The sequence below is a fragment of the Plenodomus lingam genome, assembly GCF_022343315.1.
Source record: "Plenodomus lingam strain CAN1 chromosome Unknown contig_1, whole genome shotgun sequence".
NCBI lineage: Eukaryota > Fungi > Ascomycota > Dothideomycetes > Pleosporales > Leptosphaeriaceae > Plenodomus > Plenodomus lingam.
In genome coordinates this window covers 1,134,695-1,148,060 of record NW_027093927.1, presented here as the reverse complement: position 1 = coordinate 1,148,060, position 13,366 = coordinate 1,134,695, and the positions used below count along the sequence as shown (strand labels likewise).

General features: G+C 49.3%; 8 protein-coding genes across 8 annotated transcripts; 5 read left to right on the top strand and 3 right to left on the bottom strand.

Moving 5' to 3' along the window:
- Positions 1-207: 207 nt before the first annotated feature.
- On the bottom strand, positions 208-1,550 carry IAQ61_000372 (uncharacterized protein; the record flags this gene model as incomplete). The annotated part of the gene is made up of 2 exons (XM_066094645.1): positions 208-1,274; positions 1,382-1,550. The coding sequence occupies 2 exons, from the start codon at positions 1,548-1,550 to the stop codon at positions 208-210; spliced, it is 1,236 nt and encodes a 411-aa protein (XP_065955498.1).
- RPS23 (40S ribosomal protein S23) lies at positions 1,524-2,182 on the top strand (the record flags this gene model as incomplete). Its single annotated transcript, XM_066094644.1, has 3 exons — positions 1,524-1,533; positions 1,660-1,908; positions 2,004-2,182. The coding sequence occupies 3 exons, from the start codon at positions 1,524-1,526 to the stop codon at positions 2,180-2,182; spliced, it is 438 nt and encodes a 145-aa protein (XP_065955497.1).
- A 564-nt stretch (positions 2,183-2,746) lies between these two features.
- IAQ61_000370 (uncharacterized protein) lies at positions 2,747-4,714 on the bottom strand (the record flags this gene model as incomplete). Its single annotated transcript, XM_003835511.2, has 3 exons — positions 2,747-4,360; positions 4,429-4,627; positions 4,686-4,714. 3 exons carry the CDS (start codon positions 4,712-4,714, stop codon positions 2,747-2,749), a joined length of 1,842 nt encoding a protein of 613 aa, XP_003835559.2.
- Positions 4,715-4,940: 226 nt separating this feature from the next.
- On the top strand, positions 4,941-6,550 carry IAQ61_000369 (mitochondrial 54S ribosomal uL24m domain-containing protein; the record flags this gene model as incomplete). The annotated part of the gene is made up of 2 exons (XM_003835510.1): positions 4,941-5,477; positions 5,525-6,550. 2 exons carry the CDS (start codon positions 4,941-4,943, stop codon positions 6,548-6,550), a joined length of 1,563 nt encoding a protein of 520 aa, XP_003835558.1.
- Positions 6,551-6,815: 265 nt separating this feature from the next.
- On the bottom strand, positions 6,816-7,739 carry IAQ61_000368 (uncharacterized protein; the record flags this gene model as incomplete). The annotated part of the gene is made up of 1 exon (XM_003835509.2): positions 6,816-7,739. The coding sequence occupies one exon, from the start codon at positions 7,737-7,739 to the stop codon at positions 6,816-6,818; it is 924 nt and encodes a 307-aa protein (XP_003835557.1).
- Positions 7,740-8,694: 955 nt separating this feature from the next.
- IAQ61_000367 (uncharacterized protein) lies at positions 8,695-9,111 on the top strand (the record flags this gene model as incomplete). Its single annotated transcript, XM_003835508.2, has 1 exon — positions 8,695-9,111. The coding sequence occupies one exon, from the start codon at positions 8,695-8,697 to the stop codon at positions 9,109-9,111; it is 417 nt and encodes a 138-aa protein (XP_003835556.2).
- Positions 9,112-9,516: 405 nt separating this feature from the next.
- IAQ61_000366 (uncharacterized protein) lies at positions 9,517-9,843 on the top strand (the record flags this gene model as incomplete). Its single annotated transcript, XM_066094643.1, has 1 exon — positions 9,517-9,843. One exon carries the CDS (start codon positions 9,517-9,519, stop codon positions 9,841-9,843), a length of 327 nt encoding a protein of 108 aa, XP_065955496.1.
- Positions 9,844-12,072: 2,229 nt separating this feature from the next.
- On the top strand, positions 12,073-13,112 carry IAQ61_000365 (uncharacterized protein; the record flags this gene model as incomplete). Its single annotated transcript, XM_003835506.1, has 2 exons — positions 12,073-12,365; positions 12,449-13,112. The coding sequence occupies 2 exons, from the start codon at positions 12,073-12,075 to the stop codon at positions 13,110-13,112; spliced, it is 957 nt and encodes a 318-aa protein (XP_003835554.1).
- Positions 13,113-13,366: the final 254 nt, after the last annotated feature.

The window sequence follows — 13,366 nt, the reverse complement described above, 5'->3', positions numbered from 1 at the left end:
ACCGGGGGACAGATGTTGGCTTTGTACTGATGGCGTATTCGGAATATATCGTGCAACATTCTTGATCTGTGGCCATGCAAAGATACAGTAGAAAATATAAAAGCGAAGGCTTTATCAAATGCTTAATCACAACCCACGCCGCTCACTTGTGTGCGTATGGGAAAACACAATGGATACGACATGCGTAGCGAAGCCCAGATGTTCATCTCATGTACTGCTTGGCACCGTAGTCAGGCTTTCTGTATCAGCGCCACCATCACTTCCATGGCCCCATATCTCTTGACTTTCGCTCTCGACCCCTCTCATTGCCTTTGCGACCTCTTCCAGCCGAACGACCACCTCCTGTACGCCTTTGTTAACCTTCTCAAAGTACCGGTCGTTTTCTTCTCGTCGCCTTCTACTCAGCTCAATGTCTTTCTCAGTTTCTTCCTCCAGTTTGATTCTGTCGAATAATTTGTCACCCTTTGTTGTAGTCGTGTTGTCGCTAGCATTGACTAGAGTTTGTGATGCAAGATCAGTCGCTTTAATGTCTTGCGACTTCTTTTGCTGATCGCCTGGCTCTTCATGTTCCTCGGCTTCCGACCTTGCCCACGCTTTTGCCAACTCGATCTGCGCTTTCCGGAGCTCGTCCAAAGCCCGCGAATGGTCAGATCCAAAGACTGTCATCCCTGGCCCCTTGATAGCACTCAGCTCGACCTCCTCCAGCGTGTTCTGCATCTCTGCCCATACTGCCTCGGCTCGTGACGATGCTTCGGCTTCTGCAGCTTGACTTTGAGCCCTTTGCCGACGTTGGAAGGGCGCAGATGGATTCGACGTGGTGAGACTGAGGTTGTCACCGTCGTACTGGTTGCCTGTAGTGGGCGGCAGGGGTCGCTTCGAATCTGGGGAGAGTAGAGAACGTTGACGGACTAGTGGAATCCTCGTTGGATCTCTCGAATCCCCAGGAGGTAAGAGGGATGTGTTGGAGGCATTGTGAGAGGGTGGCCCAACGAAGAGCGCTGGAGCCGGTAGACGATTCGTTTGAGTTTTAACGGTCTTCTTGTCCTGGGATGCCATTGCGAAGGTTGAACCAAGATATATCAAATAAATTGTGTTGGTGATGTAGCCATGCGCTCGAATGATGGATGCGTTGCGCCCGATATTTTGGCATATAATCGGATGCGGATGTTCACTGAGACGACAGGACGAGGTTTCAGTAGCGATTTTAGAATTGAGTCGTAGTTTATGCGTCCAGATGTCTAAGAGCTTCTTTGAATCAATGCAGAGAGAATCATCTGCGCATTGTCGCTCAGCAGGTCGTGGGATCTGGAATGGTGTTCATGTTGGCGACTGAATGACGCAGGTAGGCGATAAGATAAGAGAGTCGCCCAGCATCAGCTACGCCTTACTAGTTTAGGGTTGGTCCAAGCACCGACCACCACACACACAGTAGGCGAGAATATCGCAACTTCGAACTGCTTGCCTCCGTCCTGCGATACTAACCACCCACTCTCCTCAGCACATCCCTCGTCAACACCGCAAACATGGGTAAAGGTACGCAATCCATCCATCGATAAGCTCCGAAACACACACGTTCCACATGATGCTCGAAATTGATGGCTCGCGACGCCCACCCACACCCACACGCGTGACTATGCAGACGCTTACAGTAAACTTCAGGAAAGCCGAGAGGTCTCAACGCCGCCCGCAAGCTCCGCAACTACCGTCGTGAGGAGCGCTGGGCCGATCTCAGTTTCAAGAAGCGCCTCCTCGGAACCGCCTACAAGTCCTCGCCATTCGGTGGTTCTTCCCACGCTAAGGGCATCGTCCTTGAAAAGGTCGGTGTTGAGGCTAAACAGCCCAACTCCGCTATCCGAAAGTGTGTCAGGGTTCAGTTGATCAAGAACGGAAAGAAGGTCACCGCTTTCGGTACGTCACACCACTTGAGGGACTGGAGATGAAGACGGATCATCAGAAGAGATTGGTGGCAACGAGACTCTCAAATGGGGCTAACATGACCACAGTTCCCAACGATGGTTGCTTGAACTTTGTCGACGAGAACGACGAGGTCCTGCTCGCTGGATTCGGTCGTAAGGGCAAGGCCAAGGGTGATATTCCCGGTGTGCGTTTCAAGGTCGTCAAGGTTTCCGGTGTCGGTCTGTCCGCTCTGTGGAAGGAGAAGAAGGAGAAGCCTAGGTCGTAGAGAACTCAATTGCAAGGAGTCAAAGGCATTACGAACGTGGGACCCAAAGCCCGTCATGAACGACTGATGGAATCCGCGGATCATTGTGGGAGGTTAACCGGAGTCTTTCCATTGGGGATATCTGTGCTTCTGCTCGACATACGAAAAGTCATGATATGCTGGAGGGTTAGATAGAGAATCTGACCTATTCAAGCGCCCAACAAAGTGTCACTACACCGCGATATCGTCATCATATCATGCACTAACGAATGAAGGCGATGATCCAACTTGCATATGCCATGACACTTTGATGTGTTCGGTTTGGAATCATGTAATCATAATACTAATCGCACACAACAATCTAAAAGGGTACAAAGCCAGCTTTGAAGCCCCCTCTCTGTTTCGCTCAAGCGTCTCTGCTGTAATAATGTACAGATGCCGCTTCCTGCGAACGGGGTATCTTAACCAAAAACGCCACACCTATGCAACTCCCATGCCCGTCTATAATCCAGAGGATCCGCACACCCCTGGGAAATTCAAAATTTAACAAGAAAAACTCTCCAAAAGAAAAGAGAACCCCACCAATTACTTCAAGAAGAACCCATTAAACGTATCCTCAAGCCCCGTCTCCTTCTGCGTACCATAAAAATCAAACTTCATCTTTGGGCTGGCGAATAACTCGGAATCCCGCTTGACATTCTTGGGGACGCCTATTCCATCCAACCCTTTTGCCTGTCCCACTCCACCCTGTGCATTGCGCGTCTCCTTGAAGAAGTTTGGTGTCGTGTTTTTGAGTGGCGGATCCCAGATGCCCGGTTTCCATGGATTGGCCTTTGCGTGGGCGGGCACCTTGGGCGCATCGGGAACACGGTGGCGAAAAGGGTTGGGATCGGGCTTGCTGAATAAGGAGACGGGCTCGCGGTGGGCGTAGTGAGGTTGTGGGGAGGGGGAGCGCGTAGTGTCGCGTTGAGACCATTGGTTTGGCAGAACTTGAGGCTCTTGAGAGGCGAAGCGGCGGCGAGTGGGTGTCCAGTCCATATCATCTTGGTCGGAGAGGAAGGCGTTGCGCTCGAAGAGAGGGGTTGTGACGTCCGAGTAGGGAGTGCCTCGCGAAGATTCTGTTGCGGTAGGCGAGGGAGGTAGGTTGCTTGTTTCTTCGCCGTCGATGGCGGGTGCGAGGGAATGCGCCATACTGGAGTATATGTCTGCATTTGGGTGGGCGGAGCGGAATGCAGAACCTGGCGTTGATTTTTGGGGGGTGCTTGGGGCACTGAGGAGGGTGGGTGATGTGGCTCGTCTGAAGGTGGTTGGGGATTGGTATACGATGCGTACGGTCTTCCAGGTAAGGATGGAACCAAGTAGAAGTATGGTGATCATCATTGCGTGCATTCGCTGAAAGTTTGCGAGGGAATTGTAATCGACAGTGACGCTTTGCCAATAATAGAGACTCAATGATCGCAAGGCGACTACTGTCAAACGGATCGACCAAAGAGACTTCAGACCAACCATACGGCCCGTGAGAACATTTGCCATGGCTTCCAGTCTGGGGTTCCACCATACGGATAGGAAGTCTGCGAGTGTTGCAATCCATGCGAGGTTCACTACGTATTTGGAGAGTACGCAGCTCTCATCAACTGAGCGGACCGAGACAGCCTGGCTAAGGCATACGTTTAAAAAGAACTTATCATCCTCCCACATGCCGTCGTTTGGGGCCATCATTAGCCCCATTGTGTGCCAGAATATCCCTGCAACCAAGCTCAAAAGGTATGTCCACTTGCCTGTCGACACAATCCATGATCTGATCGTCTCTCCCCAAGTATGTGTAATGGCCCGTTTCTTCTCACTCATCTCCATGATGCGCCGCAGATGGTCAGCTCTGGCAGCATAGCCGGCATTGTCTATCTGTGCCTGGACCCGAGGGAGGCACTTTGCGCAGACTTGCGGGTATCTGCTTTCGACTTCAAGCTTGTAATCGTCGTAGGCTGCGATGAACTTTTCGTAATCCGGGTCTTCTTCATCTGGAAGGTATTCGGAGAGGAGTTTGGTGTAGACAGCTTGATTGCGCAGACAGTTGTCGCAGAAGAGGTTCTCGGCGGGTGCATGCATGCCGGGCGTGGGGGACCGGGATCGTGCGTAATGGTGTGAGGTGGAGGTTGCAGTCGTAATCTCTTCTAGAGGTGGATCGGCGATGTTTCCGCGCTGCAAGATGGGAGGAGGCGTGAGTTGGGGAATGCATGGGTGCGTTGGCTGTCCTTGGGGATGGTTACCTGGTCAAAGTGATTGAGTGCGTCGCAATGCGGGCAGAGATATGTTTGTGGGATTTTTGAGACACTGTCGCGTGACTGCACATTGCAATAGTGGCAGCGCAGCCTGCGCCGTAGCAGTGGCATGGTGAAAGGGTGTGGCCTTGGGCGTTCGTGGTTGCGTTTGTCGTTGTCGTTGTCGCTGTGGACCGGCCTGTCGTTGCTGCGATGTCATCAGTTCTAAAGAGCCCTTTTGTTCTGGGTGTTCTGCCGCCGGGTACCGCTCTGGCACTGGCGCGAAATTCACCATGGCGTCCCCAAATCATCAAAAGACCCACGTTTGGCCGGGCGATAGCACATTGCTTGTGGGGAGAGAAGAGAGAAAGAGCAAACTTTGGTCTTTATTGCATTGAGTTGTCCCAAATCACATACGAACAGTCACCCCTTCCCCTACCCATTCACCCGCCACCTGATGGCTCGGTAGTCCGCAACAACACACCGTCACCCCCCCCCCCTCCTCCATCATCCCGCCCAGGATGAGAAGTCTGATTGCCCGTCCGGGCCGCAATGCTGCTCGCCAGGCAAAGAAGCTCGACGAGATCCGCAAAGTCAAAAACGCGATCAAATGGCACGAGAGGGAACGAAAGGAACGTCACAAAATTATGCATGAACGGTGGGAGGGCAAGCAAGCTACCAATCGACGCGTTCAATGGAAGGCACTCAATGACAATGTGCGCAAAGATGCCTTGGCCAGGGTGAAAGAAGATTGGCGACTGGGTCCTCTGCGACCTAATCGCGCCTTCGGTGAGGGCAAGCAGAAGTACGGTGCCCAGACCACCGAACAGCTGCAGAGGCCCGAGTTCTTGCTTTCTGAGGTGAAGCATCGCAACGAGTTGAGGGAAAGGAAGGGCTTGTCTCCAGTGTATCCGCTTGTCGTGGATGACAAGTTGTTCTTCCCTATTGCAGCAGATGATCGTGTTGCGATATTGAAGGGAAAGGACAAGGGCAAGATTGGTACCGTACAGAGTATTGTGGAGTCCTCGCATCAGGTCATTGTCAAGGACATAAACAAGGTAGGTAGCTCCCACATTGTCCGCAGATAATCGACTGATCTGCCCAGCAATACATCGACTCCGACCTGTTCAACAGATCTGGTCAAGATCTTGGTCCAAGGCATGAATCAGAAGTTCCCATTAACATGGAGGATGTCCGCCTCGTCATACCCTACGAAATCAACCAGGGCGGAGTGCGTCGCTACACAGATGCCATTGTCGAAGAGATCCGCATGGAACGCCACACCACGGGCATAGATCCTTTTACGGGTACCGACTATGGCACTGGCGAAATTCCCAAGGATCATCAATATGATCCCAAAACCGGTCTTCCTATCTTCAACCGCTACATCGCCGGCACGCAACAGCGCATCGAATGGCCCTGGGAAAAGCCAAAGGTCATTAAAAACGATGATTTCCCCCCCGAATCCTCCAAAAACTCCAGAAAGAAGAAATCCTTGGTCAAACAAGCCATAAACTCCATCAGACATCCCATCACCAGCATCAAGAGCTGGACTAGCAGGCCCCCGAGGAAAGTCAAGCCTCCGACGAAGGTCACGAGAGCCCGCAAACGCGTTCTCACACCCGAACAAAAAGACAAAATCGAGCAAAAGCGGTTCGACGCCCGTGAGCTCAGACAACAGAGATCTATCCCACAGAGTCATAAGTCCAAACCCGCTCAAGTCCACGACGGCGTAGATTCGACGAGCAACATCGTCGAAAGTGCAGAAGCTTCATGGTACTCCCTCGTGCAATCGCCATTCCCAGAGACACTAGGCTCCGAACTCCAAGACGAAATCCACGACCACAGGATCGAGGTGCGCAAGTCGCCCGATGCGCCACCAAAGATCAAGGCCAAGCACAAGAATGTCAAGTCAAAGAAAGTGTTGAGGGCGAGACAGATGGGGATCCAGAGTATGAAGACGCCTCTGCAGTTAAGATGGGAGATGGAACAGGCGAGAAAGTTGGCGGATAAGAAGAAAAATCCCCTGGTAGAGACGAATGCGTTGTTGGCAGCGTTGGGAAAGCATATGGTGGAGAAAGGGGTGAGGATGCCGAAGCAGGCGAGGAAAGTAGAGTCAGATGTTGATTAAGGTGGGCTTAAAGTCACACGGATAGATGAGGACTTGTGTGTATATGCGGTGTAGATGTACACAGTTCTTGCATGTATGATAATGTGGATTTTGCGATGTGGTATCCACTCGAATTGTTTCCTTGGTCTATTGGGCCAATTATGGGTATCTCGCTCTGAAATGAATTACAAACGCCAATTTTCCCAAGTACGCATCATACATGCCAGCCGACGCCCCTCATGAATAAATGGTTCATCGGTCACCTCCCCACGGATACAACCCTTCATCACACCAACACCCCCCAGAACTCTGCTCTCCCCCCAGCCCCTTCCAGTTCCTCCCACTGCACCAAGAACCGATCCACAACCCTCAGCAATATCTTGCCACTCAAGCTCAGCGTCTTGACACGCGCAAAACTCTCCACATATACCGTCTTGCACTTCCCCCTTGAATTCGCACCCTTGACGTCGAAGAAGCGGAGTATCAGACTCGCTAATATGAGGATGACGGCTGTTGCGGGGCCGTTTGTTAGTATAAGGTCTGGGACGTCGGCGGCGGCAGCTTCATATGATGTGCTTGGCTGCTTATTGGGTTGGAAGGGTGGGGCGCGAAGAAGCGGGGAGAAGCAGGCGTAGAGGGTGTAGAGGCATGAGAGTGGAGTTGTGAGTAGTGGCTGGTGGATTTTACGGGCGCGGGGCACGACGGCGATGTTGTAGTGGTCTGGGCCTAGAAAGGGCTTTCGAGGTTCGCGAATGGAATTTGCGCGTGATCGAGCGCCGGTGGTGGAGGATCGCGGTCTTGTTCTTGTTGTGCCGTTTGGGTCTGTGACTTTGACGTCGACTGTGCTTGAAGATGGAATATTGGTATTAGAATTCGCGCCGGCCTTGTTCTTCTCGCGCTCCTCCATTCCGCGCTCAAATTCTACGGCGCGTTGTGCGCTGAAGGCATCGCCGCTGCTGACGACGTATGTGCGGTGTGTGTATTTCGCTGGGTCGAGGTCGCGTATTAGGTGAAACATTTCATGGGTGTGTCCTCCCGATCCTAGAACAACGAGGACCCGTGTGGCCAGCGGAGGTTTGCGCCATGGTTGCGTTTTTGGGCGCGTGTTTGGGAGTATAGCAAGGAGGCGGAGGGTCGCCGCTACGAGAAGAGTGACAAGGACAGCAATCGCGAAGGAGAGCGTGTAAAGCGAGGATAGCGGGGGTGCCATGGCGAGACGAAGTAGAGGTCGTTGCAAAGATTGCCTAATGTATCACTTCGTCAGTGCCGTTGTTCCCTTCCATCAGGCAGGGACACATGGAAGTATTCACGTAAAGTACAGGAGAGATCAACAGCCGACGAACCTGTGAAGGTACAATTACATGTGAAGTCCATTGACCAATGAGAGCCTTGCTATCGACGAGGCGCGAAATCACATGACCTATCCATTCTCTCCCTTTGCCGATCTAGGGCATGCACTTATGCGGTACAACACGAACTTGTGTGAGCTTCCTGGGTACCTTCAATAAATAATATTTCTCCTCTCTCCCGTTCCAAGCCGGCTTATGCTGTCAGTACTTACTGCATTCGCGTTTCCATTCACATACCTCGATCTCGAAATTACCCTCACCAAACAAGTCAGTCAAGAGGGCATAGAGGTTGTCATATTTCACATAACGAGGGTTGAGCTTCTGTGTCTGCATAGTTATCGATATCGGAATATAATGCCCTTTGACATAGCTATCGGTATGTTCAGTGCTATATACTCGCCAAAATTGATTTGTAGCATGCGTATCACGACCGCCTGCAACGACAATCTGCCTCTGTAGACGCTGTGGAGGATGGCACTCGCACCGTTGAACGTTACTCGAGCAGCTGTACTATCAAACATCCACTGCATGGATACGCCCCCTCGGCTGATACAGTCAGGCCTGAGTCGATATAAGTACGCCATGTGTTGCATATACTACGCATAAGCAGCACACACGTTACTCTATCCGACACACCAATAGCTCATCCTGGTGTGCCGGTATTATTCCTACGCATGTAGCTGCAGCTATGCGATTCCAGTGAGCAGGGTAGATCGTGTAACCCTGCTCAGCCACTGGGCTTCCCCTCGGTGCTTTAGCTTTCTGAGAGAGAACGAATGCCAGTCTCTTCGCTCCTTCCAATTCTGGGATATACTCATGGCGTCGATTTATTTTCAACGAACGTTGTTCCAGGAACAGAATTCAGTCGACGAAGAGCTATATGACAGCAAGGTGGCATTCATCTTTGAGCAAGAAGAAACAGGATCAGTTATCGAGATGCGCTGCTGGTCAGACTTCGTCTTGGAGGAATACCGGGAGAACAGATCTTCTTCTCATCCCACAACAACGACTCATTTGGCTGACCATTCTCCTTCGCGAGGTGATACGGAACGCATGGCGGATGAAAGCCTCATCCTCTTCTCACCCACGCAGCAGTCGAGTGATGCGACCGAACAATCCACAGCTGAATCTACAATGATGCACGTATCAGGAGGACTTTCAGAACTGTCCATAGTAGATCTTGATCTTTTGAAAATCACAGGGTATATTCAGGTAAGTGTCATAGAAAATTAGGCACAAACCTCACTGAAGTGGTTCCTATCATAGAAGACGGAAGGTTGCCTCCGAATCTTGTAAGGCGAATGTAGCATTCTTTGCTCCAAGACCAGGCAAGCTAACAGAGACAGTCTGATCCGACGCTGAAACTCTTGTGGTCGCTTGCAGCTCACGAGAGATAAATTTGATCTTTTACTTCAGGAGCTCCGCGTTGCCCCTCAGTTCAAAAATTTCACGGTAGACTTGTGTTCAAAATCGGGGGACACAGAAATTGGACCAGCACAATTGAGAGGTTGTATTCGTTTGGATGCTGATCTTAGCAAACCAGGAGGCTATGAATATGGTATGTTGAGTCTTTGATTCGTCCTGTGAGTTTCAGGTATTGCGCTAACACTGAGGGACTGTGCATACATTGTACGGTACATGGAACACACAAGGCGTCCGAATAAACCTCCATGGTCTCTTCGACAGTTTGCTTTGTGTCAGAAGCATCAAACGTTAGGATTATCCTGGATCCTAGTGGGCGCATATCCCAGGCCTGAGGACTGCTTCAACGAGTATGCGAAAGGCACTGCTGTTAAGGAACGTAACCCCTTCGAGCTTCACGTCATCTTCATTGATGTCGCCATCGCTTCATGGAGACCATATCTCATTCATCTTGAGGAGCTTTGGATAGAATTTGTGAGAAACTATCCATATACTCAGCCTCATAGTGAGCTAACTACAGACAGTCTGACAAAGCATCTTTGACAACCATGGAAAGCAAGCAGCCTCTAAGGAATCATTACAGAGTGCAAGCACAGGATTACACGGATCTGAAAGAGCTGGAAGATCATGTCACCAACGTAACACTATGTTTAGACTCTACTCTGGACACTCTCACTGCCCTCCTTAACTTTTACCAAAAATATCGTCCAGGGAACGAAGGCTCTCCTCATAAAGCAGCCTCTTCATCTGATCTAGTCTCTTTTGCACTTCAGCAGCACCAGAGGCATGTGATCTACTCTCGGAAGAAAGCTGAAGCACTGCTTGCTAAATCTCGGAACACGCGCAAGCTCGTAAGCTATTGTTGTCTTTTCACTTCGAGTATACTCACCCACAAGCAGATTTTATCTCTTCTTGATCACATGGCTTGGAATAGCCTCGACCAACAAATTCTTGTCCTCCAAAACCTTGAACAGCAGGGTCAGGAAGAAAACGGGATCATAAGACAACTCATGGAGAAGAGTAGCCAAGACTCTGCGAGTGTCAGGATTCTCACCATACTTACCTTGGTCTATCTTCCATGCACAGCCGTATCAGTAGGTGAACGAAATTAAATTCTCTTACTCATAATACTAACATTACGTGCAGAGCTTCTACTCAACTCAGTTTGTCGATCAAATTCAGGTAGACTCTGGCTACAATCTCGTATATGCGCAGAATGCGTCGCCATTCTTTGCCATCTCAGTTCCTCTGACACTCTTTACTATCACGCTCTGGTGAACATGGGCCAACTCGCGCAGACTGCATCAGGCAATCGTTACCAAGCGAGATGATCAGAAAGAGAAGCTCCAAGGCTACCTAAACGCGCTCAAATCGCCCAGGAAGATTCCCAGGCTTCCCTGCTGAGTTTAATTACGTGGAATTCTTCTTTCTGTGCCTTGTCATACTTGCTGATATGACGATACTATTTCTCGTCAGATTCTTACTGGTTTGTGTCGACATTTGTTACCTTCTCATACGTATATTGCTATCAACAAGCAACTCCAGAGAATGCTGTAGTCCTCTCAAGGAGGCATAGTTTGATGCACATGTGACCGCAAGTGCATTTGTGGATGTGGTGAACCTCGTCGATGAACCCACCAACACGATTTGTGCAATAGCAAAAGTTTATATCTTATTTTCGTACATATACAGTCCTTAGCACTTTCACAAGTATTCGCCCACCGGGCACTTCCGTTATGACGTTGGAAATTTACATCGTGCCCGCACACCATATGGTCTCCTGGCCGACAAATCTTTCATAGAATACCCAGAACACAGATGTACCTGGAAATTGTTAACTCCAGCGTCGAAATGAAAATGTTCACGGGTTATAGTTTGACCCCAGGACACCATTATGCCTGATAACGATGGCGTCAGGGACTTCGGATCATATGTCGCCCACATACCCAACATTGCGTGGACTTGTAACCATGATGTGCGCGGCCTGATAGACATTGATCCAGCGATACCGCTCAAGACGGCTACGCCGGTAAATAACTTACAGATGTTGTGAAAAGAATAGAGTACAATAGATCTCATGAGCCAATAATACTCCGGACAACCTAGGTGACTTCTAGGATTAATATGGGCCATGTATGTATGGGAGGAGGACGTTGGGCCAGTGCTAAGTAGATGAGATTTAGACAACACATATAGCGCTAGTCTTAGTGAGAGATGGCCATCGTTACTATGTTCTTGCTAATTTTCGAGTTTATCTCTCTTCGTGAACTTATTTTTCAAATCTGATTCTCTCAGGTCCTAATCTCACCTCTTCGCACACGCTACCTTACGCTGTTACCTATACGCAAAGATAGTCTGAACCCATACTCGATCAGCTATTTCTCCGTCTCCTTTTCTATTTGACAAGCATTCAATCTACCTTCACAATATCGACAGATACACCAGGTCATATGCGCGCATCCCCTACGCTTGCCTTGGTCATGCGGACACCAGTTTGTACTGAATGCTATCATGGCTCCACGGTGTTATCTAATTGTTGTCTTCACGCGCCTCAGAATGGCTCGCTTTCACGCAGTCATTTGGAATTTGTGCTCGTGTCATGCTTTAGTTGACAGCCGTGAAATGTTTTCTTACAACTTTTTGTCATATACAAAAGCCCACGTAACTTAGACCTGTAGTATTAATTTCCTATTTTAGATGTCGCAGTGCAGAAGCCGTTTCTTCTCACTCATTTCCTCTTTTATCGAATTCTTTACAGGCTACTTGCTTGTCATGAGCAGTCCCGAGAAACCAGAGGAAGCTGACTCGGAGAGTCCAGTTCTGATAGAGAATAAATTTCACTGTTACATCCCTAAAGAACCAAACAATCCCATTGCTTTTAAAGAAGACAACAAGACTAATGGAACCACGAGCATCATTTACACACTCCAGATCCACTCTAAGGCTCACAACTTCCAGGGTGTTTCAAAAGAGCAAAAGCTCAGCCCACGGCTCGCTATGAACTGTCCTCAGGATAATCCATCAGAGAAAGACCTTGATACCTTCAAAAACGAATGCGTCATACTGTAAACTCTTGCAAAAACCTTGCTAAATTCTACTCTGGATTCTGTTACCTTAGTCCCAATCACATTATTAGCGAATTTGCTAGGCAAGACGTGTTGAGATTCATGGAATACTTGGAACATGGCAAAATAGGAATGGGGGTAGAAGATAGTTGGCTCAAGGAACAATTCAAGGGCCTTGCGCAGGCGCTTGATGTAGTTCAAAATCCCAAGGCGAAGACGAAAATACTCCATCATAATCTCAAGCTCTCGAACATCCTTGTTTTTGGGGAAAAGGAAGGAACAATTTTCAAAATCTCAGACTGGGGTAGTGGTTCATTGTCGAAGACCTCAGAACGTCGAGGCGATGAATTCTATTATCCTCCAGAGCGGCTCTATGGTGCAACGTCGTACCCTCATGACATATGGTCTCTTGACTGCGTTTTATTAAGAGTCTTGATCTGGTTCAAGGATGGGCTGAAAATCTATAAAGATTTCATACAGCAAGCGATCGATGAAACCAATAATAAGAAGGAACTAGTAGTTCGAGGTGCGGGATCGACACATTTCTTCCTCGCAGAAGAGTCGGGAACCGTTCTACTGTCCACCGTAGCAGAAAATATGACTTCAATCAAGACAAAGTATCCAACATGGAAATCCTTTGTTGAGATACTGGAGAAGATGCTAGATGTCAATGATGAAACGCGTATCAAAGTAGAAGACTTGGTCAAAGAATTGGAAAACTTCGCGAGGACATCGAATAATGGGTAAAGACAGTTTGGAATGAGGTTTCTTCCTTATGGGGCAAATGCTTCCTGTGGAGCGGAGGCCGGATTTCTTTATGTACTTAGGGTTTTGTTAGTCTCTATGTGTAGTTGCATTAGATTTCCTAGCCATGTTCGCTCCTAGTTCAATTATCCTCAAAATTTTCTTACTAAAGTTTCTCATTTCCCGAAGTTCTGTCATCTTATCTGCTCCCTGTCAGTCATACACGTTGTCATGCTACCTGACTTTACCAGTTTGTG